The sequence below is a fragment of the Danio rerio genome, chromosome 17 (genome assembly GCF_052040795.2).
Source record: "Danio rerio strain M-AB ecotype USA chromosome 17, GRCz13ab, whole genome shotgun sequence".
In the NCBI taxonomy this organism is placed as follows: domain Eukaryota; kingdom Metazoa; phylum Chordata; class Actinopteri; order Cypriniformes; family Danionidae; genus Danio; species Danio rerio.
The window spans coordinates 50,364,009-50,387,725 of record NC_141037.1 but is presented as its reverse complement, the minus strand read 5'-3'; the positions used below and the strand labels follow the sequence as shown (position 1 = coordinate 50,387,725).

General features: G+C 35.5%; 1 protein-coding gene across 2 annotated transcripts; it reads right to left on the bottom strand.

The window, feature by feature from the left end:
• Positions 1-426: 426 nt before the first annotated feature.
• On the bottom strand, positions 427-22,311 carry si:ch211-202f3.3. 2 transcript variants are annotated; one of them, XM_087291040.1, is made up of 22 exons: positions 22,242-22,311; positions 21,399-21,655; positions 20,947-21,019; positions 19,146-19,264; positions 18,914-19,047; positions 18,567-18,741; positions 17,119-17,184; positions 14,532-14,617; positions 13,965-14,036; positions 13,462-13,622; positions 11,610-11,770; positions 11,508-11,519; positions 8,868-9,070; positions 5,954-6,011; positions 5,296-5,364; positions 5,141-5,198; positions 4,969-5,030; positions 4,386-4,454; positions 4,062-4,140; positions 938-1,054; positions 684-736; positions 427-587 (listed from the first exon to the last, which is right to left on the bottom strand). In XM_087291040.1, the coding sequence occupies exons 2-22, from the start codon at positions 21,645-21,647 to the stop codon at positions 561-563; spliced, it is 2,103 nt and encodes a 700-aa protein (XP_087147166.1). In that variant the 5' UTR covers positions 21,648-21,655; positions 22,242-22,311; the 3' UTR covers positions 427-560. The 2 variants fall into 2 exon arrangements, 1 of the variants encoding a protein (XP_087147166.1); XR_015513774.1 differs by lacking the exon at positions 11,508-11,519 and having other exon boundaries at positions 11,606-11,770.
• Between the last annotated feature and the right edge of the window lie 1,406 nt (positions 22,312-23,717).

The following is a 23,717-nucleotide window of genomic DNA, read 5'->3' as shown; positions in this document are numbered from 1 at the left end:
AACTGAGAACGTCTTTTTCTGGATTGCTTTTTAAAACACTGTTGGCTGGGTTTAGGAAAGTGGGTGGGTGCTGGTCAATCGGTGCTATTTGAAATGCTATCGGTTGGGTTTATGGAAAGAGGAGGGTGGGTCAGTTGGTCAGTCATTCGACAGCGGCCTCTGGTGGATTTACACTTGCATGGCACTTGCGAGAGAAATTTGAGAATTGAAAAAGTGTACAAAGCAGCCTCAAAAAAAAAAACACAGCTCCTGGGACATATTTGATGCTCTTCAAAAATGTATACAGGGGACGTAATCAGAATGAGGCTGGGTTTAAAAAAAATCAATAAAGAAAATTTAAATTCATGTGACATTTCCAGTTTTAAATAAAAGCAAAGAAAGAAAGGCAAGCCTTTTAATTCTTAGAGAGATACAAGTACAAAAAAATGCAACCACTGCAACTTTATTTTTGTTGTTTTACAAAATAATTCAACAACAAAATGTGAAATTGCCCAAAACACTGCTGTTTAACACTGCTTTTATGCATTTGCTGACAAGCACACTGGCAAGCAGACATTTCTTCATGAGTACATGGTGAGTCCTATCCACTAAAACACAAATAAACACAAATAGGTTATTTGAACAGAAACATAATAATAATAATAATAATAATAATAATAATAAAATGTTCACATTGGAATTACCTCACTCTCATCAAGACTTATCTTCCCATTTTCACAGAGTTTCTGAAATATGCCTAAGTGATGAACAGAATAAATGCTTAGAATTTTGTACAATACAAAATATAATAAATAAATTGTTAATAAAGAAGTTTCAGGAGCATGAAAAAATTGAACTCAATTTTGTTTATGGGTGTGTGGGTGACACATGTAACGTAATTGTTTGGTTTAATTTTACACTCCTGAACACCAAACTGCATTGCAGCAGCTGCACTCACTGGCCATGCAGTTCAAACGCATGACAAGGCATATGAATCCCTCCAACGAGATCTGTTCAGATGCACCACCGTACCGCACCACCATGAGATTCAAGATGTCTTCGTTTAGATGTAGGCCTAGGATAAAACAACCATGACAAACAATACTATACAACATGCACATGCATGCACTATTATAATGTTTTGTACAGCCAACAGCCATGTTATTATTTATACCAGTTCAACTGCTTGTTAATGCAAAAACAGTATCAGCCAATCAAATTACAGCAACTCTATTGTATTTATGGGGATTTGATAATCTGCTTTAGTTCAAACTGAGAATCAGAACATGGAAAAAAAAGAGGGATTTAAAGGAATAGTTCACCCACAAATAGGAATTTGTTCACTATTTACTTACTCATTTCAAGTTTCTTTCTTTTGTAGTTGTTTTTCCTACTGTGGAAGTCAATTGTTACACATTTTCGACTTTCTTCAAAATAACTTGAAGAATGAAACTCAAAGTTTTGAAACCACTTAACATAGTATTGATCTCATAAAGACTGGTCTGAATTTGTCAGTTAAAGAGTGAAAATGCAGAGTTGTTGCCAATGGTCAAAGGGATGAATGGACAAACTGGTTCAAGTTAAATATGCAACAGTAGTTCAAATATCTACAGCTGAGGTCTGCTGAAGAGCATCGCTGAACATACATTGTCAAACCTTGAAATAGATTATCTACAGCAGCAGAAGAAAAAAACACTGGAGGCACTCCTGTCAGGACAGCGAGCTGAAGCCAAAATGAACACAAACTGATCAAAAGAAGATTGAAAACAGGTATGATGAGTCTTGATTTCACCTTAAGCAATGAAATGGTATGGCCAGAATTTATTTAAATCAAATGAAAACATGGATTTACCCTCCTTTAAGTGGTTCATCTTCTTGGTTTAAGGGTTGTTGGGGTGATTTATTTTTTGGCACACTTTAGACCAGTGTCAAACCTGCTCCAATACACTACCTGTAGGTTTCAAACAAGCCTGAAGGACTCAATTAGTTTGATCAGGTGTGTTTAATTAGGGTTGGAACTAAACTGTGCAGAGCTGCGGCCCTTTTGGAACCGAGTTTGACACCTGTGACTTAGACCCTTAAGTGCTTACCTTAGTATTGTTGCTGACAATGTCCATCTTTTTATGACCAAGGTGTAGATCTTTTGATGACTATATTCTGACTTCCAGCATGTAACAAAGCTCACATCTCAAAATACCATCTTAAAACATGATGGTGAGTACACAAATCTCTAATGACCTCCTCAGACACGAGATCTCAATACATTCGAGCACATTTTTTGATATGCTGGAACAGGAGATTTGCACTATGGATGTGCAGTTAAACTTTATGAGCTAAACCTCTGAGGAATGTTTCCAGCAACAGTGGGTGTACATAAAAAGGCAGATGGCGTGCTTGTGTGTGTGATAAACACTTACCGGCCACTTTACTAATACTGGGTTGGACCCTCTTTTACCTTCAGAACTGCCTTAATCCTTTGGGACATAGATTCAACAAGGTACTGGAAACATTCCTCAGAGATTTTGGTCCATATATTGACATGATAGCATCATGCAGTTGCTGCAGATTTGTCGGCTGCACATCCATGATGAAGATTTTTCGTTCCACCACATGCCAAAGGTGCTCTATTGGATTGAAATCTGGTGACTGTGGAGGCCATTTGAGTACAGTGAACTCATTGTCATGTTCAAGAAACCAGTCTGAGATGATTTGCGCTGTATGACATGGGGCGTGATCCTAATGGAAGTAGCCATCAGAAGATGGGTACACTGTGGTCATAAAGGGATGGACATGGTCAGCAACAATACTCAGGCAGGCTGTGGCGTTGAGACACGATGATAAATCGGTACTAATGGGCTTAACGTGTGCCAAGAATGTATCCTCTACACCATTACACCACCACCAGCAGCCTGAACCATACAAGGCAGGATGGATCCAAGCTTTCATGTTGTTGACGCCAAATTCTGACCCTACCATCTGAATGTCGCAGCAGAAACTGAGACTCATCAGACCAGGCAACATTTTTCGATCTTCTATTGTTCAGTTTTGGTGAGCCTGTGTGAATTGTAGTCTCAGTTGTAGCCTCAGTTCTGCAGACCTTGGACGTAACAAGTGGTTATTTGAGTTACTGTTGCCTTTGTATTCACTCAAATCAATCTGGCCATTCTCTTCTGACCTCTGGCAACAGCATGGCATTTGCACCCACAGAACTGCCGCTCACTAGATATTTTCTTTTTTTCTGACCATTTTCTGTAAACCCTAGAGATGGTTGTGCTTGAAATCCCAGTCGATTAGCAGTTTCTGAATTACTCAGACCAGCAACACCACAACCATGCCACGATGAACTGCAGCAAATCCTCTTGACCTTGTGTTGAAATGCTGTGATTGGCTGATTAGAAATTTACGTTAACGAGCAGTTGACAGGTGTACATATATATATATATATATATATATATATATATATATATATACAGTTGAAGTCAGAATTATTAGCCCCCTATTGATTTAGATTTTTTTTTTTTCTATGTTAAATATTTTCCAAATGATGTTTAACAGCGCAAGGAAATTTTCACAGTATGTCTGATAATATTTTTTCTTCTGGAAAAAGTCTTATTTGTTTTATTTCGGCTAGAGTAAAAGCAGTTTTTAATTTTTTTAAAACCATTTTTGGGACAAAATTATTAGCCCTTTTAAGCAATTTTTTTTTTTTTTGATATTGTATAATGATGGTTTGTTCTGTACACTAACTTGACTAATTACCCTAACCTGCCTAGTTCACCTTATTAACCTAGTGAAGCCTTTAAATGTCACTTTAAGCTGTAAAGAAGTGTCTTGAAAAATATCAAGTAAAATATTATTTACTGTTCTCATGGCAAAGATAAAATAAATCAGTTATTAGAAATAGGTTTTTAAAATTATTATGTTTAGAAATGTGCTGAAACAATCTTCCCTCCATTAAACAGAAATTGGGGAAAAAAATAAACAGGGGCGCTAATAATTGAGGGGGGCTAATAATTCTGACTTCAACTCTGTATATATATAAATATTTACCACAGCAAAGCATAAACTATATAAGTCTTAACCTGTTTTCTCTAATGCATTTTGAAGTTCATTCAAAGACAGAACACCATCTTTAGAAGAGTCCATGTTGTAGAAGATGTCCTGTAAAAATACATTAAAAAGGAAATAATAATAAATATTTGTCTTTATATGTATAGTAGTCAACCTTTAAAGTCAACCAAAACCTTTCATAAAAGTTGTCTTAAAACTATTCAAAAACACCTTTGTTTTGGGACAATTGTGAAAAACTTCACAGAACCCTATTACCTATAATATAAGTATAAATGGATGGGCAGATTGACAGACAGACAGATAGACAGACAGATCGATCACTAAAATCCACAAACCCTGTAGGTTGTAATCCGGTCCCACAGACGAACAAATTCTGATCCCTGAAGTCTTCCAGTGACACAAAACTGTTGTTATTGGTATTGTCAGGGAATATTTCTTGAGCTAAAGCTGGTTTCTTAACAACACAAATACTACTAATTATGTTTTACATGATTTTCAAGAAGGTGACGCGGTGGCACAGTTACTACAGTTGTCGCCTTACAGCAAGAAGGTCGCTGGTTCAAGCCTCGGCTGGGTCACTTAGCATTTCTGTATGTAGGTTGCATGTTCTCCCTGCGTTCACGTGGGTTTCCTCTGGGTGCTCAGGTTTCCAAAGACATGCGGTACAGGTAAATTGGGTAGGCTAAATTGTCCGTAGTGTATGAGTGTGAATGAGTGTGTATGGATGTTTCCCATGAGATGGGTTGCAGCTGGAAGGCCATCCGCTGCGTAAAATATGTGCTGGATAAGTTGGCGGTTCATTCCGCTGTGGTGACCATGGATATAAATATTATTAATAATATTTATATTAATAAAAGGACTACGCTGAAAATGAATGAATCAATGAATCAATGAACGATTTTCAAGAAGAAAGGATACATCTGACATGGCAATCATACTTCTACAGGAATCCAGCCCAAATCCTTCAGCATTTTTTCTCCCTAAAAGATCATGAAACACAAAAGAGACATTTGCAAGATTTCATCTACATTTATCGTAGTTTAAGATTTCAGAATTGTCAGTATTTCATCAATAAAAAATATTAATTCACCTCTAAGCAGATTTTCATGAAGAATCTGCTGGAGTTTCTCAGCATCCACAACTTTGTACTGTTTCCAATAAAGGCATTTAAGCGATATTTTATTATTTTGTTAAATTTTTTGGATCTCATTTTAATTTTGATTGGGTGTTAGATTTCATATTTACCTGATCAGAATACTGTCGAAACAGAAATTTTGTTTTTGACTCTTCATCCTCCTTTTCTGTGCAACCAGACTGAAGGTGAGAAAGGAAAGACAAGAAATTTGAAATCTGCTGTATCTACTCTTTACAACTTTTAAATATTGTAGCAGCTCTCTGTAATCTTAAATGGATCATATTAATAATATTTAAAATGTTGGCAAGTTTATTTTTGCGACTTTAATTTTGTTTTTATTTTCAAATAAATTAGAAAATATATAACAGAATTATAGATTATTACACAGTAAAAAATAAAAAGTTGAGTTAACTTAATTTAGAGCAACCGGCAGCAAAGAAATTGAGTTTTAAAGCTTCAGTGGTTGAAGTTGTGCCAAAAAAGTTTTTAAAGTTGACTGAAAAGGCTGGTTTAAGTCAAGTACACTTTACGGAATATTTTGGCAAAACTTTAACCACTGAAGTTTAATAAACTCAACTTTTTATCAGCCAATAGGCTAAGGTGTTTATTTAATATGCTGTAATTAAACAAAGACCAAATTAAAGTTATTTACAACGTTAGAATAAGAAAATATTTAACAAAATAATTCTGATTTCCCTGATAAAATAAAAGAGAAAACTTTGCAAAGTTACTGCAATTACAACAAAATATGCAATTTTACTTTATTACCTCAGACACTCCAATAAGATCCACAAGAAAATCTTTCTCTGTTCTTTCTGTGTCCTTTCTAAATAATTAAAAAAAAAACATATTTTAAAAGCAACCTTTTTAATAAAGCACATTGCAAATGAACATTTTAATCTATAATTAGCTGTAATCTGTTTTAGGTGATGAGAACTTTAATCTTATTTCAAGTAAATACTTATGGTCGTGCCCAACTGAGTCTGGTTCTCTCAAGGTTTTTTTTTTCTTCACTCCTATCAGGTGAATTTTTTTTCCCTCTCTGCTGTCGCCACTGGCTCGCATAGTTCAGGATTGGTAGAGCTACGCATCAGTGAATTTGCTCTTCAGTGTTTGAACTCTCAGTAATGATTTTAAATCACACTGAACTGAGCTAAACTGAACTGAACTGAACTTAAACACTAAAAACTGAACTACACTGATCCAGTTACTATGACCATTTATGTGAAGCTGCTTTGACACAATCTACATTGTAAAAGCGCTAAACAAATTAAGCTGAATTGAATTGAACTTATTTAAAGAGGTACTAAAATTAGGTCAGTTTAATCCCTTATGTTCTTCGAATAGCATGCACCCTTCTTTTTTCAGAACCACAAAAGAATATGCAGTTTTATCACAGAAAGATTCCAAAAAAACACATTTCAAGAATTCACACTTAGCTGATGATTGATTCAAAAAGTCCTTGAGCCCTGGGCTCCCTCCTGTTTGCAGGGCAAGAGGGGAGCCTTGAGCCCAGGTAGATCTCGACAACTCCCCCCTTGATAAGAGCTGATGACTAAAAATTAAATGCTATGAAGAGATATGTTGCAGGATGAGAGATAGGCTGTAGTGAAAATTTTAGATTAATCAATTCACTTGTAGTGCATATTTTTGGAATATGGGAGAAAACCAGAGGACCTGGGGAAAACCCACTCGAGCACGGGAAGAACATGCAAACTACGCACAGAAACGACCACCGGCCTGTTAAAGGACTAGAACCGGTGACGTTCTTGCTGTGAGGCAACAGTGCTAATCACTGGGCCACCGTGCCAGCCTATAAAATGAAAGGTGGAGAAGTAAGGGTGGAAGGGGGGATTCTTCAAATCGAAGATGACTGTAGTGAAAAAGCCCTGGCTATTTATAGTGGGTTAGGAATGGCCTGATTGGTGGATCATACATGCTTATGCAGAACCAGCCGTGCTCAATCATAATCCCGTGATCCTCTCGAAATTAGTTTATGAATAAACTTCACTTCTATTCCAAATGTTCAGAGGATAAATGATAAGGTTTGGAAAAAATAAAAAATAAAAACAAAAGTCACTTCTGCTTGGCCAAGAAACATCGTCTACATTCAGATTATTAGAAGCATGGAATACATTGAATGTGTGCATCATGTGGGATCTATTTCAACGATCTAAGCACCAAGTCAAAAGCGTGTGGCACAAAAGCATGAAGGTCGTGCCTGAGGTCTGTTTGCTGTTTTAAGGATGAAAAATACGCTCTGTGCCCTGGTGCATGGTCTATCAGGGTTGTGCTTATTGTCTTAATGAGTTATGGCTGTGTTTTTACATCATGTGCATTAAACCAATCATCTCACATTCTCTTTAGCAAAGAGTTGTGGTGCATTTGCTATTTACAGGGTGGATTTTGTAAGTCGAAAAGAGAGAGAATTTTGATTGCTATGGCTATGCCATGGCACAAAAAAAAAAAAATTATAAATACCCATTTAGTTAAGGTCATTAACTGTAATAAATAGTTCACAAGGTAAATACATAAATAATAATGATAATATATAAGATAATGATCTAAAACAGTTTAAGGTTTACTATTGATAACAGGGGGGGGGCAAACAATGGGGCTAATAATTCTGACTTCAACTGTATGTGTGTAAAAGTTTGGTTTCTGTTGCAATTTTGACATTTTGAGCGTTCTTCTCCATTAAGTTAATGTTCTTGTGCGAGTCTCGTGTGCCCAATGCGGCATCTTCTCTAAACAATCTCATCATGTCTTGAGTTAAAAAATTAATTGGATTTTCTGCCTATTTCTGGCTGAATATTAAAACGTTTATTTTCTGTGCACTGATCCCATTCTGTTTGCCATTTGTTAGAAATGTAGCCTTTTATTAGTGGCTTTAAAGCCGAAGGTGGGATTTTGCACTCCTTTAGCTTTAGCTTTCCTGCTAGGGCTGTTTTGGCAGCTTTGTCTGCTTTTTCATTTCAAATTAGTCCAGCATGTCCTGGGATCCAGCAAAAAACTATATTATAAAACTTTCTCTGTAGTTCACATTGTATATGGAAAAACTGAACACTTCACTAGCGAGAAAACAGTTAAACAGACCATCTGCAGCACAAGGAAAAAGAACAAGCCTCCTCCATTCTTCCTCTTTACTTTCTCTTTCTCTTAATTCTTACCCTTTAATCCCTTACTTTCGTGGATAAGGAAAAGTTGTCATATGCACTCCACCGAAGACATCCATTAGCCTACATAATTAATTTCACTTGTTGAGCACAGATTTGTTTCAAAACTATTTATAAATTCAGTTCTAATTTCCAGCGAATGAATTATTGAACAATAATATCTAAGTGTGGTCAAAAAAACAGTTACATCCAAACACACCTCCTGTTTTTATGCCCCATATGGTGATGCAGATGTCTCCAAAACCTGACAGCTGGACAAATCTAAACTTGCTTTTATTAAAAAAGCAAATATAAATTTGCATATAATAAATAATACTGCTAATGAATACTTTATACAAATGCAAATTTATATAAATAACCTGGTCCAGCTGGGACTTGAACCAGTGACCTTCTTGCTTTGAGGCAATATTGCTAACCACTGATTCACTGTGCTGCCCAATATTATAATATATAACACATCATTTATAAGAAACATTAAAAATGCCAAATGTATGAATGGAACCTACTGTATCTGGATGTCATTCTTGCAGAGGATGGACAGAATGAAATCTGCGTTCTTATTAGGCAAGTAAGTGGACGGTACAATGAGATACTCTCCTGGTTCCAGCCTGAAGAACTTCATCACCTGTCTTGCGTCCTGAAAGTTCCCACTTGTCACCACAGGCTTTCTATTAAAAAAGCTTGATCTGAACTTTCCCTCAGATCTCATCTAAGTGAGATTAAACAAAAGCCATGTTAAAATGCAAATGTAAAATCAATATATATATATATATATATATATATATATATATATATATATATATATATATATATATATATATATATATATATATATATATATATATATATTTATTTTTATTTATTTATTTATTTATTTATTTTTTATTTTTTTTTTTTTTGCACCGCTTGATTTTTATTTGCAGTTCTTTATTTTTATTACCAAATTTCATTTTTAATACATTTTAAATACATTTTTGCTTTGCATTTTTTGGAGATTTGCATTAATTTCATTTTTTTTTTGCTCAATACTTTATTTTTTTTTTTGCAAAACTTTCTTTTATATTGCAAGTATATATGGCCCTAGATTGACTCTATAGAATTTATGCAAGTAAACAGTAGATATTGGACTGTCAGTTTACAAACTAACAAATAAACAATTGTATTTTAACTAGCTATTTTTTACTAGCATGAACAAATACTGTAATAAATGCATTGTTCATTGTTGTTAGTGAACAAATTAACTAATACAACCTTATTGTAAAGTGTTGCTAAAATAATCCACACCTAAGGAAGCATAGTGGCCATTACACTTCAGGTGCATCATTTTCTAATAATTCAATCAGCCTGAAAAGAATATTCTGCGTATACAGTACAATAGATACCACACCTAAAGCATTGTTCAGAAGTTGTATTTCAAGACATTTGTCAAGTTTTTGACTCCAAACTGCTCCTGTGTGTAGTACAAGTTGCTTATGGATATCATCCAAGCCTTTTGTTTTGTGATTGGTTTATGACATTAGCTTGCCGTTCATTAATCACAGTGATATGAAACTAATGCTGTCAAAACCTGCCTGGGAAAACTTCAGCTGCGTGTTTATCTCAAAGCAACTGCACACCTTAAAATGTCCATCAGCCAATCAGGATTAAGCATTCAGCAGCCTCATAGTATAAACCAAAATAATGTGATTTGCTTTAAAGGGGTGGTCCACTACGATATAAAATTGTAGACTTGAGTTGATGTGTAATGTAGCTGTGTGAACATGAACAACATCTTTGAATGTAATATGTTAAAAGTTCAATGCAGAGGGAGACATACATGTAGGCGTTTACATAGCTAGCTTAGCAAAGCCATACAGCGGACGAAATTTTGGGGACTACAAAAAATACATCCAGGCTAGTGAGATCACTCCCCGTAAACACCCACAATCTTCAGCAGTGCTGCAGTGTCTCACTATGCGTCCGCTTTCCCTGCGTTATACATCTCAAATAATCAACTCGCAAAAGATAAACGTTTCATATTACTTACACATGCTTATAACGTGAATATATATGACAGACGCTTGTCAGATTTTATTTTATAGTTCAGGTGTGAGGTCCTCTGTGTCATTTTCCGTCTGATTCAGTCACAAACTGATACGGCTAACAGCCTCTCTGACCGACACGGAGTATGTTTAAATGAAAAAATAATTCGATTTTAATGCAAATAAGACAATACTCTGATTAAGAGTCTACCATGTAGACAGATTATAATATATAACATTAATGATTAATTTAATCTGATTAAAGGTCATCATCGAACTAAAGAGAAATCGAATTAAGACTTGTGGAGTTTGCCGATTTTAGTCGCATTGTTGAAGCGCAGTACAAACATGTAAACAACTTAATCGAAGTTTTACTGTCATGAAGGACTTTTCGCTGCGTTTTGCAACAGGATAGACCACACACACACCAACACACAGGGCTATTTGATACTCTTTGCACCAAACGAGTCAGTGCAGACCACAGACACCTACATCGTGAAATGCGAAGGTTTTTTTGTCTTCCATTCAGCATGCGGAATTAACTTTCATTAAAACAACACTCATCCAGCAGTTCATAAGTTTATAGTTGTATACAATATCTCGTTTGTCAAGGGGGGGGGGGGGGTAATTATGAGCTAGAACATGTAAAACAGTATCATTAAAAAGCAACTCATGTAAACGCCTTAATCTTATTATTGTCTTATTTAGATTAAGGCAAATGAGTCGATTACTGATGTTCATGTAAATGTAGTCAGTGTTTACACAGCGCAAAAGCGTGTGCTTGAAAGGGTGTGACTTGGAGCTGATCCATTAATTACAGCACATTATGTTAGCTGGCCAATCAGAGCCTCTTTAGGGCGGGCCTTTCAGAGAAACTATGACAGTCATTTTCATGTTAGCTGAGTTGCTGTATATAATCAAAGTAGGATATATGAAAAAATCATCTGATTTTCTACAGCATTTTTCCAATGGCACACATTGCTTTACATCATAAACACAACCAAGCCTTAAAAATACACTCTGGACCACCCCTTTAATACATTGTGAAATTCTTATTAATTCATATTAAATACACTTTGTTTGCTTATGTTATTAACACAATAATAAGGGTTTATTTGAACTCACCTCTGGTGGAACCTAAAAAAGCAGAAAAATAAAAATTAAGGTTACAATAAGCGCAAACGCTGTTCGATATTTTATTGCTTGTGTGCTTTTGTTAAAACTGACCGCAAACACGCAGAAGCCAATTCCGTGGTGTTGAGCCAGACGTCTGTTCCTCTTGTCAGGTTTCTGTATGAGGGACACCAGAACATTGTTTTGGCCTTGGTCACACGTCTTGTCCATCTCATTAATTCTCAGCCAGAACTGGGGGTTGGTGCAGAAGGTGTCTGCAATTACAGAAAAGAGCTGTTAGATGCAGAATTGCATTGATGACTAATAATTAAAACCTGTTCTTACTGTTTCTCACTCTATAGGTTTGATGATTCAAAATGTGCAATATCAACCAATACAGGCACTTTGAAAACATATACTCATATACATTCAAAACTAAACAGATCCTTGTGGATTCTGATGATGCATTGAGGTCTTGTGAAGTAAAAATCAGTCTGTGCAATAAACCGAATATTATTTACAACATTACCTTTAGTCATGAACACACTCAGAGCCATTTACTGAGGATGTGTATTACGCAGGGCTTGACATTAACTTTTTTGATCACCAGCCACTGTGGCTGGAAGTTTTCTAAGGTTACTAGCCACTTGCCACAACTTGCCACACTTGACACAAAGTCTTTTTTTTTTGTTGGGAAAATATACTTTATAAGCATAAATTTGACGTTAGCATGCTAAAATTACTTGATTTAAAATATGTGTTAATTCCACATGCCTCCTTAACTTTGTTTTTGTTTTGTTTTTTTCCATTTCGCATGACTTTTAAGGGCTCAACACTAAGAATTTACCTTTTTTTTTCTCTGGCCACACCAAACAAATTTCCTTGCCACTAATTTTTTAAAAATGTGTCAAAACAAGCTAAATATAGCTGTTTACACACTTGTTATTCAACAAAAAAGTTCTTAAAAAACAATTGACATTTAAAAAAAAACTAAAACTATACACAGTTTGTCCAGGCTAAAGGTCCCAGATCATCAGGTAACTATAGATAAATGGGGAGGTGATCTCCAATTAAAACTGTTATTGTAAAGGATGATAATTAAACCATATTAACAAAAACAACTGAAAGCCAAAGAAAGCAGGTGAAAAAAATTATGTGTGCGATAGTGAACGGATGATTACAGTCACACGGTTAACATTAGGCCCAATAATATGCTGTTCAAAGAATGGTTAAAGTGAAACCGGCAACCGCTGCTGCATACAAAATATCCGGAGATCTCTTGAATGCAGCAGGACTGTGAGTGCATAAGCACCGCTTTTTTCCCATCTATTTAGAAGAGAAATGATCGCACCAGTTGTGTTTCCAAGCATGCACAGTTGTTTTGAGCAAGGTAACAGGAGATTTTAAGCCTTCGCAGGCTTCACATCAGCTGTGCTTCGCTCACAACATCAGTGAGTTAGGATCGCCTGTGTCTCACTGTGCGCCTGATCATCCTCTCATTTGGTATTTACCTGCTTTCTTTTGCTCACCCGAACACTTATCAATCATGCTGCTTCTCAATTCTAGGAACACATTAGCGTCCATATTGACAAACGGTCTTAAACTGAAATCCTAATCTTCAGGGATGAGGCAGCTCTGGCAATTTAAAAATTATTTTAAACTACCTAAAGTGGCTAGTGGGAGCAGCTACTGTATCTAACCCACCACAGCTGAAATCTATTGTCTCTGAAATGTTGACAAGTATGGGTAAGACAAACGAATTTGATTACAAATCATAGACATAATTTAATGTTGTGGTATTTATTTGGTGTTGTGCAAAGAACTGCACAAAATTGACCACAAATATCATTAGTGTGTAAAGGAACCAAAGTTGTTTGCATAATACTGTGTTAATTTAACCTAGAAACTGCAGTCGGATGTATGTTTAGGTATGTTTTTCCAATGAGGTCTGTGTTGCAAAAAGCACCTGGGTGGTTCATGCAGCCTCCAGCTGTACTTCCAGGAACCCAGCTGCCGTTGTGGGACTTGGAGGTCCACTTGCATGCAGACTTTCCTTCCAGAAAATCAGGACAGTTACAACAGATGTCCATGTTGTCAAATGTTCTAAGGAAATCTTTCATTGACATCCTGTAATCAAATAAACAAACAAATCTTAAGCAAAGTATATTTGAAGAGTTCAGTTGTAAAAAGCTCTTAAAGCCATTTGACAATTTCTAAATGATTTCTTTGATTTTCAATTTCTTTGATAAATTTGCATTTATCTCTGTCTCTTGTGTGTAAACTCAAAAATTTGATGAATAAGTTCTTTTTATTGCTTTTGAAGTTAAATACTTGAAAATAAACATAGGAGACTGAGAAAAATGATCATTTTAAAAGAAAATTTCAAGAAAATTTTGGCATTTAGAGGTTTTTGCATCTGAACTCTTCATTTGTTATTTGGCAAGTATTTGAAACACTGTTCATGCTCACCAGAACTCTCCATTATCAGATACGAGAAGCTGTTTGCGGTCCTCATCATCGACCGTGTTCCATAAAGGTGAACTGGAGGATTGATGTAAATAAATAAATTACAAGAATAAAAGCACACGTTTAATTGTATTTGTTTGTTAAGGACTGCACATTTTCAGTATTTATCTTTAGCAAGACTAAACTTGCTAACTGCTGGTAAGCTGTTATGAATTTAAAGGTATCGTTCTCACAAAAATGAATCCGTCACATCATTTACTCAGGCTCCAAGCAGCCATTGACAAACATATTAGGAACAAAACATATTGTGGAAGTCATTTGCTGTTTTTTTCTTTTTTTTTTAACAGCATTCCCAATTCTCAAACAGCATTCAATTTTTTTCTTCATATGTGTTTAACAGAAGACAGAAACCAATGGAGAATTGGTAAATGATGACAGAATTTTCGTTTTTTGGGTGAGTTATATATTTATGCTGCTACTTTTGTGTGATGTAAAGCATGTCCAAATCAAACTAAAATTCTCTAAATTATATCCTAAAGATGTGTAGATTAAATTAATGAACATAGTTACTTGTCACTCCAGTCTCCATTCCACTCACTGTCTCCCCATGGGTTGAACAATCTCACCAGCTGAACAGGATTTCTACCACTCATGACCTGTTAGAGTTATAATAAATACACTGTAAAAAAAACTAAATGCTGGATTCCACATAATTTATGTTGTCCCAACACAAATGAATTAGGTTGACTTAATTGTTTTTACAAATTTAAGTGACTTATACACAATGTTTTCCCCAAAAAACTATTACTGAATTATTTTTCAACTCAATTTAAATAAGAAGTTTAAACAGCAAACGTAAGTATTTGAGTGTAGTTTATAGTTTAAAAATATTTCCACATCTATTAAATATTACCTGTAGCTTTTTTAACTTTTCACAAAATTGATACAGAATGTTTTCTATTTTACAAGAACTTATTCTATATTTTTAATTATTTATCATGTTGAATGGGAAGCCAATGTTTTTCATCCCACAATTTTTTAAAACAAGAACAAGCTTGTAAGGAGTTAAATATAGTGAAAATTCTCCCTGAAACACTCTGTGGTTAAGGTCCTCACTAAGTATTTTTTTCACAAATTAATAGAATTTTTATACAGGGTGAGTGAAAAGCAATTACACCATATTTAAAGGTGTCATATTACATTTATTTAAAATTTTATATATCTAGATATTATTACACTGAAACACTCATGAATATTAATGAGTTCTTCTCTGATGCTCAACAGCTCGTGTCAGTGCCTGCTCTCACACAGCTGCTCTCTCTGATAGGGTTGTCGTGATGCCATTAATTCATCTTACGATACTGTACCAGCTGAAGTATTACGATACCAAGTAGTATCGTGATACTGTAATTCATAACTCAAATTATAAAGAAAATTGTCAGAAATACTATATTTTACATGTTATAATAGGTCTTGAATTGAATTTATAATTCCCTTATTATTGAAAAATGTATTATTTGCATATCACTTCACCTAAAATTCGTTAATTTTGTTTATTTTGTAGATAGCTGATCTACAAATAAATACATTAAAACAAAGATACAAATTATACTGAATGAAATTCCCTACAAACTGAGCAAATTAGGCTTTATGAAGTGGTCAAAAACATTTCAATGTTTCCTCTTTTATCTAGAAGGAGTGATAGATTAAGTGATCTTTAAGCCACTAGAGTAAACTATTTTGCTCCTGAATTGTGTTGCGGATAAAATATAGGCTTAATTGTAAAATTGTAATTATACTTAAGACAAAATAGACATACAGAGATGTACTTGTATTTTGAAGCTTTGTAATGTACTGTTTATAAAAACACCAGTAGGAATTATATCAAAATCTGCATAAGCAGAAGAGGTTTATAAAGTGTATACACATCCTTTCACTGCAGAAAAATGGCAGTAAAAGCAGAATGATATGACAATGCATAAATGTGCATTGAACACTTATATTCAGCAGTGTGCTGCCTCATTACAAACATGTGCGGCTAATTTCATACTTTACATGATAAACTAACAAAACATATTTAGCTGTTTATTTTGATAGTTTAACGTATTATAAACTTGGCTGCATGTGTGACTGAAAGCCTCTTATAGTTACACTAAATAATCTTGCCAAAATTTCGCAAGCTAATGACAAGCTGTGATGAGATACTTCATGCCTGGTTGCAGTACCTGAGAGCTCGTCTCATTTTCAAAATAAGAGTCCAATATACATAGTAAGTATAATATAAGCTTAGATAAATATAAAAATGAGGGGGAAATTGGTTGTAATCCCATTAGGAAATATTAATAATTCTGTGTGCAACGTAACAGTTTGTTTTTGTTGCGATTGTCCTGATCTCCTCTGGGATTTTTCACTTATAGGTTTAACATAAGAACAAGGAAACCATGGTGTTTGAGGCTCATGGTATGCAATTACATGCTTAACTCTTATTATTCAGCTATGCCTGGGTATATTCTCATTTTATGGCACCTTTAATTCCTATACAACTTCATTAGAGTCATGATAAAAACAGTCTAAACGTCAAAAGGCAGAATTAAAATATTTTTACCCGCCCTGTATTATATCAAAAATTTGTCACCTTAGAACTATAAGGTTCTGTCTGGCATTTATGTCAAAATTGAGTTATTGACATATTCTTATTAAATGACACCTTATTTACATTATGGGATGTTTTTTATAAGTTGTTTATATTAAGACTTTTTATTAAAAAAAAAAAAAGTCACACACATACTGTTTGCTATATGGAATGCAAAAACTTTGAAAACTCAAGATTTCAAAATCATTCAGAATGCAGATAGAACCTTATAATTCCAAGGTGACAAAATCTGCTATTATATTTTAAGAAGAAAGTTCCTTGCAAAGGAATTTTGTTTAAAACCACTCTGATTAGACACCTTTCAGAGGCTTAAATTTTATTTTATGTTTTTCTACTTCTGGCTTATCAAAACCAGCTCTAAAAAACATTCAAATCAAGTATAAACATGAATATGGTGGGTGTGTATCAAATTGGCTGCATAGCCCCGAGGCATTATCTTTGTCCCTTAGGTTCAACTGATATAAATTTTATACATGCTGAAACGTGTTTTTTGTGCAATCCTACCTGGTAGACCTTTGTCACAGTGTAAGCGTGGCCCAGAACTATGCCATTTGGTAACCGCTCCTCATTCTGATGAAGTGGAAACATGAACAGCACAATAAGAAGTCTTGACAGTGTGGTATTATTCACTTACATAACTGTCTCTTTTAAATGTGCAGCAATCCCACACATTACAAGTTCACCATCTTATAGACACCACAACAACAAGTGTCTAGTTTAATTTCAGTGTTTTTATTGTAGTTGTTTTTTGGGTGAAAGATACCTTGTGTTTAAAAGTATGGGGGTCTCTAGACCCATTGGATTAAATGTCTAAAACTGAATTTCTATCCCCCCCCAAAGATCATCATGTCATCATTTTCTCCTTCTCTTGCTCCAAACCTCTTTAAGTTTCTTTCTTATGTTGAACACATAAGAAGATATATTGGAAAATGTTGGAAACCAGGCAGCACAGTGGCTCAGTGGTTAGCACTGTCGCCTAACAGCAAGCACCAGTTAGCATAACTGTGTGGAACTTGCATGTTCTGCCAGTGTTGGTGTGGGTCTCCCTTTGGGTGCACTGGTTTCCCCCACAGTCCAATTACATGCGCTATGAGTGAATTAGATTAACTAAATTGGCCGTAGTGTATGTGCAGGCCCGCATTGGCTAATCAGAAGGACCGGGAGAATTCCCACTGGGCCAGTCCGTTTTTTGGCCGCGAGGGCCGGTGTCCCTAGCTCCAGAATTTGTCGCTCTCAGCACTCACACTTTTTTAAAAATAATTTATTTATTTACTTGACCACAGCCTTCTTATTCATTATTTTATGATATAACTAGATAAGTCACCAACCATTGTACAGCTGTTGTGGTACAGTGGTTAGCACGAAATTATGACGCCGCCAATCCGGCTTCGGTCCTTGTTGGAGTGACTTTTTTTTTTTTTTTCATTTATATTGTTAAGACATATAATACTGTAAGGGTTGTTGAACATTTGAAGTTCTAAAACAGCTGTTTACTCAAAAAAAAAAAAGACTTGATAGTGTAATTAGAAACTGAATTAGAAATGACCTTATTTTAATATAGTCAGTGGTGAACTGAGGTGGGCCGGTCTTGAAACTCCAGGGCTGAAAAAGAGTCCCACTCCAGCCCTGTGTATGTGTGTGAATGCGAGAGTGTATGGGTGTTTCCCAGGATTAGGTTGCAGCTGGAAGGACATCTGCTGTGTAAAACATATGCTGGAATAGTTAGCGGTTCATTCTACTTTGGCAACCCCTGATAAATAAAGGACTAAGCTGAAGGTAAATGAATGAATGAATGTTGGAAACCAGCCTTTGACTACGTAACATTTGTTTTTTCCATTATGGCTTTCAGTAAGTACTGAATTCCAACATTATTCTAAATATCTTGTTCTCTTTTCAACATATAAAAAAGTTTAAATGACCACAACTGTAGGATATAATCTCTTTTGGCTTACCCCTGCTGGGCTTTCACAGCCCATAAGGACCTCTGACTGGGAAGCACGGTACATTATCTCCCACAGATCAGTCGGAGCCGTTTTCAGATCGTAGTGCATATGAACCCCGCCAGTGAAGTCCAGCAGGGCCTCAGACACTCGGCCGGTGTGCATGTCAGCATAGGAGCCACATACCCTGCAACAGTCATTCTAGCTCTAAATTGTTTCGCCGCAGTGAAACAGACATAAATTTTGAGCATTACTACTGCACATGAATTACAACCATGCTTGTATTAAAAACAACAGCGCTATTGCTTACATATGCTTGAGGTTATATTTCATAACTTTAAAGATTTAACAGCACTTACTTGGCATATGCTTTCTCCAGCAAGGCTGGCCAGAACTCATTATATGTTTTAGATTTGACAAAGATCAGCTGGCGATTGATTGTTGGCAGCTTGTCGTCAATCACTACATCGAACCATTTTCCAAAGCGCCAGAACTATAAATTTACAACAACAGAAGTGTGGATAAACAGTTATTTTAGGTGCGGAACACAAATAAATGATTTATAAGATGGCAAAAAAAGAAGGAACTCACCCTGAAGTGAAATAAGCCAGTGTAATTGTGTCTGAGTGACTGTCCATCTGGAACAACCTTTTGCAGTAATTTGCTTTGAAATGTTAAGGCACCAACAGAGGCCAGAAACCAACAGTTTCCTGAGGAAAAATAACAACACAACAACAGTGAATCTGATACTTACACTGCAAAAAAATGCTTTTCTTACTTGGATTTATTGTCTTATTTCTGGTAAAAAATATCTAAAAGTTCTTAAATCAAGAAGCATTTTCTAGACAAGCAAAACATATTGTCTTGTTTTAAGAAATAACAGGCCAAAACGAAGTGAGTTTTTCCTTAAATCAAGCTAAATAATCTGCCAATGGGGTAAGCAAAATAATCCTGTTTTTCGATTTGTGATAAGATTATTTTGCTTACCTGTATAATTTATGTTATCTATTAAATTACCCAAAAAATTGTATTTTTAACATCTACCCCTACCCTAACCCTAAACCCAACGGTCACAGTAACGTAAATACAGTTGTTGTACTGAGTATTATTGATGTTATCTATTAAATTATTCAATAAATTTAATATTTTTAACGTCTATCTACCTCCACCTTAACCCTAAACCCAATCGTCACAGTACTGTAAAAATATACTGTTATTTAGTATCGAAATTCCGGCCGGCCGTGTATCCTATAGACTTTACCGAAGTGCGCATCTGATGCAGGCTTTCCCATGATGCCCCACGAGAGAATTTATTAATGGGAGTAAAGCGACGCAACTGACGTGGGTAGGTCATGTGATGATGACAAAATGGTGGCTGTAGATCCATTCATACTGTATAGAACAGTGGTGCTCATCCCTGATCCTGGAGATCTACCTACCTGCACAGTTCAGCTCCAACCCTGATCAAACACACCTGAACCAATTAATTAGAACCTGAACAACACTTAATAATTACAGCCAGGTGTGTTTGATATGGGTTGCAACTGAAATCTGCAGGAAGTTCGATCTCCAGGAACAGGATTGGTCACCCCTGGTATAGAACATACTTTTCTAACAGTAGAGTAGTACATTCAAATTCAAATGCAGTACCTATTGAGTAGTAGGTGATTTTGGACGCTGTCTATATCTTCGTTACTTAACCAACATGATTGTGATCATCAGCTCATTAACAGAGAGATCCATGAACTGATCCATGCGTGTCAAATAAGAGAGACAAAAAAAATGCAAAAAAAAAAAATGCTTTTCTTACTTTCAATAATCTTCCAATGGGGTAAGCAAAATAATCTTGCTTTTCAATTTGTGATAAGATTATTTTGCTTACCCCATTGGCAAATTTTTTAGCTTGATTGTAGGCAAAACTCACCTCATTTTGGCTTATTATTTCTTAAAACAAGACAATATGTTTTGCTTGTCTAGAAAATGCTTCTTGATTTAAGAACTTTTAGATATTTTGACCAGAAATAAGACAAAAAATCTAAGTAAGAAACGCATTTTTTGCAGAGTACAAAATGTGCAGGGAGGGGTGGCCGAGGGAAGGAATTGAGAGTGGTTCCTTATGCCAATAAACCAAAAGAAATTCGAGATACTAAAACACACAAAATGAAGGGCTGAGGGGAAGGGCTAAAAAGTAGATCCTTAAATATAACTGTTAATTTTTAGGCTGATTGGCCCACTATTGGGGGAAAAAGATCAGTACTGTCTTTAAATACTGCATTTTTATGAAGTAGCTAAACATTAGTGTGATAACACTAGATGGCAGGTCAAGACAACTGCCAATACTGGCTGCATCTTTAAGTGCTTAAACAACAAAATTGAGGTAACTCAGACACACCTATAAACCCTTGGGCATAGTCAAACCTGGACACCGTATCTACAACGAATTCAGCAGCTTCTGGATATAATTTCTGAAATCAAACAAGAAATAAAAATTAGTATTTGGCATTTGGTCAACGGATGCATTTTGTGTAACTACTATAATTGATGGTGGCGACTGTAAAAACATTTTATCTTTAACAAGACTGCATATTTTATTCATTTACATAAGCTTACAAAATATAGTCAGATTCCACAAAACAATCCTTTAAGCCAGTGTTTCTCAACCACGTTCAACCTCTGCGCATTTTCCATGTCTCCCTAACACACCAGATTCAGATCATCAGCGCATTAGCAGAGACTGAAAGAGCTGTAATGGATGTGACAATTGACACATCCAAAACATGTAGTGTTGGTGGTCCTCTGGGAACATGGTTGAGAAACACTGCTTTAAGCAATTTCATTACACACCGTTGGTCTAATCCACTCCACTCGGGCCATGACCTCAGGCTTCAGCAGCCCTTCGCCAATGGAACGAAGGTCTGGTGGGAAAAACTCATCAACAAATCTCTGCCTTGTCTTGAGACAGTAGTCTTGCAGGAAGTTGTAGTCTTGGTCCATGAACTTCAGTGGATTTGTGTCAGAGCCCATGCCGCCCTTCATGTTACGGTCATTCATAACCTTCAGGCACATGCCATGAGGAACCACTGGAGGAGGCATTTTAAAATCTGACGATCAAATAAAAAGAAGAAGGAAGAAGCAATTATGATGATGAAATTGTCACATCATATTCATCCAATCCAGAAACTTTCATTTTTAGATAATATACACTGCAAAAAATGCTTGTTTTAAGGAAAACCTTACTTAATTTTGGCAGATTGTTTCATAAAACAAGACGATATGTTCTGCTTGTCTAGAAAATGCTTCTTGATTCAAAGAATCTTTAGATATTTGGACTAGAAACAAGACAAAAAATTCTAAGAAAGGCATTGTTGCAGTATAGCAACCTGACATGTCAATGCATCACACCATCTCATACTTCAATGATCACTGTTCTGCACACTAAACATGTTTTGCTGCTCTATTTGTCAGCACAACTTCTTCACATTTTCAAATAACCCTAAACAATTGTACCAAGTTATCATTGTAAGTCTTACAGTTTTGCTCATCGAAACTCATCTAAACAATACTGAAAGCATTTTATTGATTTATGTGCAGTGTCATGCTCAACTGGTTATGCTAGTTCTTAGATACAAAACAAATATCCACTATTAGACAAGCAGAATATGTATATGTAGAAACAAAAAAACCTACCTTTAAATGCAAGGTTGAGAAATTTCACCCAAAGGAGTCGTCGTCTTCTCTGTCTATGACTGGCTTTTGCACTCTTTTGCCCCACTTCAGGCTTTAAAAATGCAGGCAGAAGCCCCGCCCCACACCAAAACACACCTTATGTGTGTATAAACAAAGAAGTGATTGACAGAAGCTCATCCGTGTTAAAGAGAGAGTGTTTACAGTGAGTTGTGTGATTATGTTCACCAGTGCTGAAACTACTGCATCAAAAACACAGTTAAAACAATAGTACTGAATACACATTAAAAGATTATATGATCAATAAGTCCTGACAGCACATGTTTTTAGGTCATTGTAACTTGATAAACTAAGTTAATCATGTTCTGATTTTAATTTTATAAGTTTAACAGGCTGTTTGAAGTCAATTTAACATATTATAGGTTCGATGGACTCATAATGTTGATTTGATTCACCTTAAAATGTAAGGCAACCACTTGCAATGGTAGAATGTAGACAAAATGTAGACATATTTGTTGTCATTGGCTAGAGGTGGATTATTAGCTGCTATTTCTCCATTCTTAATCTAACAATTCTTTTATTCAGTTTTTTATTTTGTCATTTCCTTGATTATTACTCCAGAAAGAGCGGGAAGATCAAAGTCATATAATTGTCTTAGCACATGATGTAACTACAGAAGAGTCAAGCTTTAAATAATACAACTATCAAGACTTTTTTGCCATTTTTTTAAAGAGATGCTAATGGTCTAATCCGATTCAATGATTTATGCTAAGCTAGGCTAAAAGTTCTCCCATCAGATCTGGAGATTGGCTAAACAGATTTTTAAACACTTGTAAACTCAACTGTTTACCTATAGGGGTCTTGTAAATTAACCATTTTCCCAAAGAAAAAAAGAAAAAAAGTGTAGTGTTCTCCAACCCAATGACATTAAATTGAACAATTTGACATGAAAAATATTGACAAGAAAATTCAATTCACAATTGTCATAAAGGGTCAAATGTTAGTCCATTTCACAGCAGTCAAATTGTTGTGTTTACTTTCTAAACCAGGGGTCACCAATCTCGGTCCTGGAGGGCTGGTGTCCCTGCAGGGTCTAGCTCCAACTTGCCTCAACACACCTGCCTGGATGTTTCAACTAAACTTTGCAAGCCCTTGATTAGCTTGATCATGTGTGTTTGATTAGGGTTGAAGCTAAAATTTGCAAGACACCGGCCCTCCAAGAACAAGTTAGGTGACCCCTGTTCTAGACACTCTATAAAATGAATGAAAATTATTTATACAATACATCTGTGTATTCTGGCTCTTATTTACTGTAGCGTTCAGGTGAGGCCTCCAAAAATGCCTTTGATGCAGCAGAAACCACATGATCCTGTCTGGACTTGATTTGAGTTAGTTATCATGTAGAGTTTTAGCATTGATGATCACAAACTACAGTTTTCATTAGTTGTAATGAATTTACTTACGAATATGATTAATCTA

Excerpts from the sequence above, each read along its gene's own strand:
- si:ch211-202f3.3 (XM_087291040.1), bottom strand. The coding sequence starts at position 21,647 with ATGCCTCCTCCAGTGGTTCCTCATGGCATGTGCCTGAAGGTTATGAAT. Across the intron at positions 14,618-17,118 it reads CTGTGACAAAGGTCTACCAG|GTCATGAGTGGTAGAAATCC; the intron begins GTAGGATTGCAC and ends TAACTCTAACAG. Across the intron at positions 5,365-5,953 it reads ATCTTATTGGAGTGTCTGAG|TCTGGTTGCACAGAAAAGGA; the intron begins GTAATAAAGTAA and ends TCTCACCTTCAG.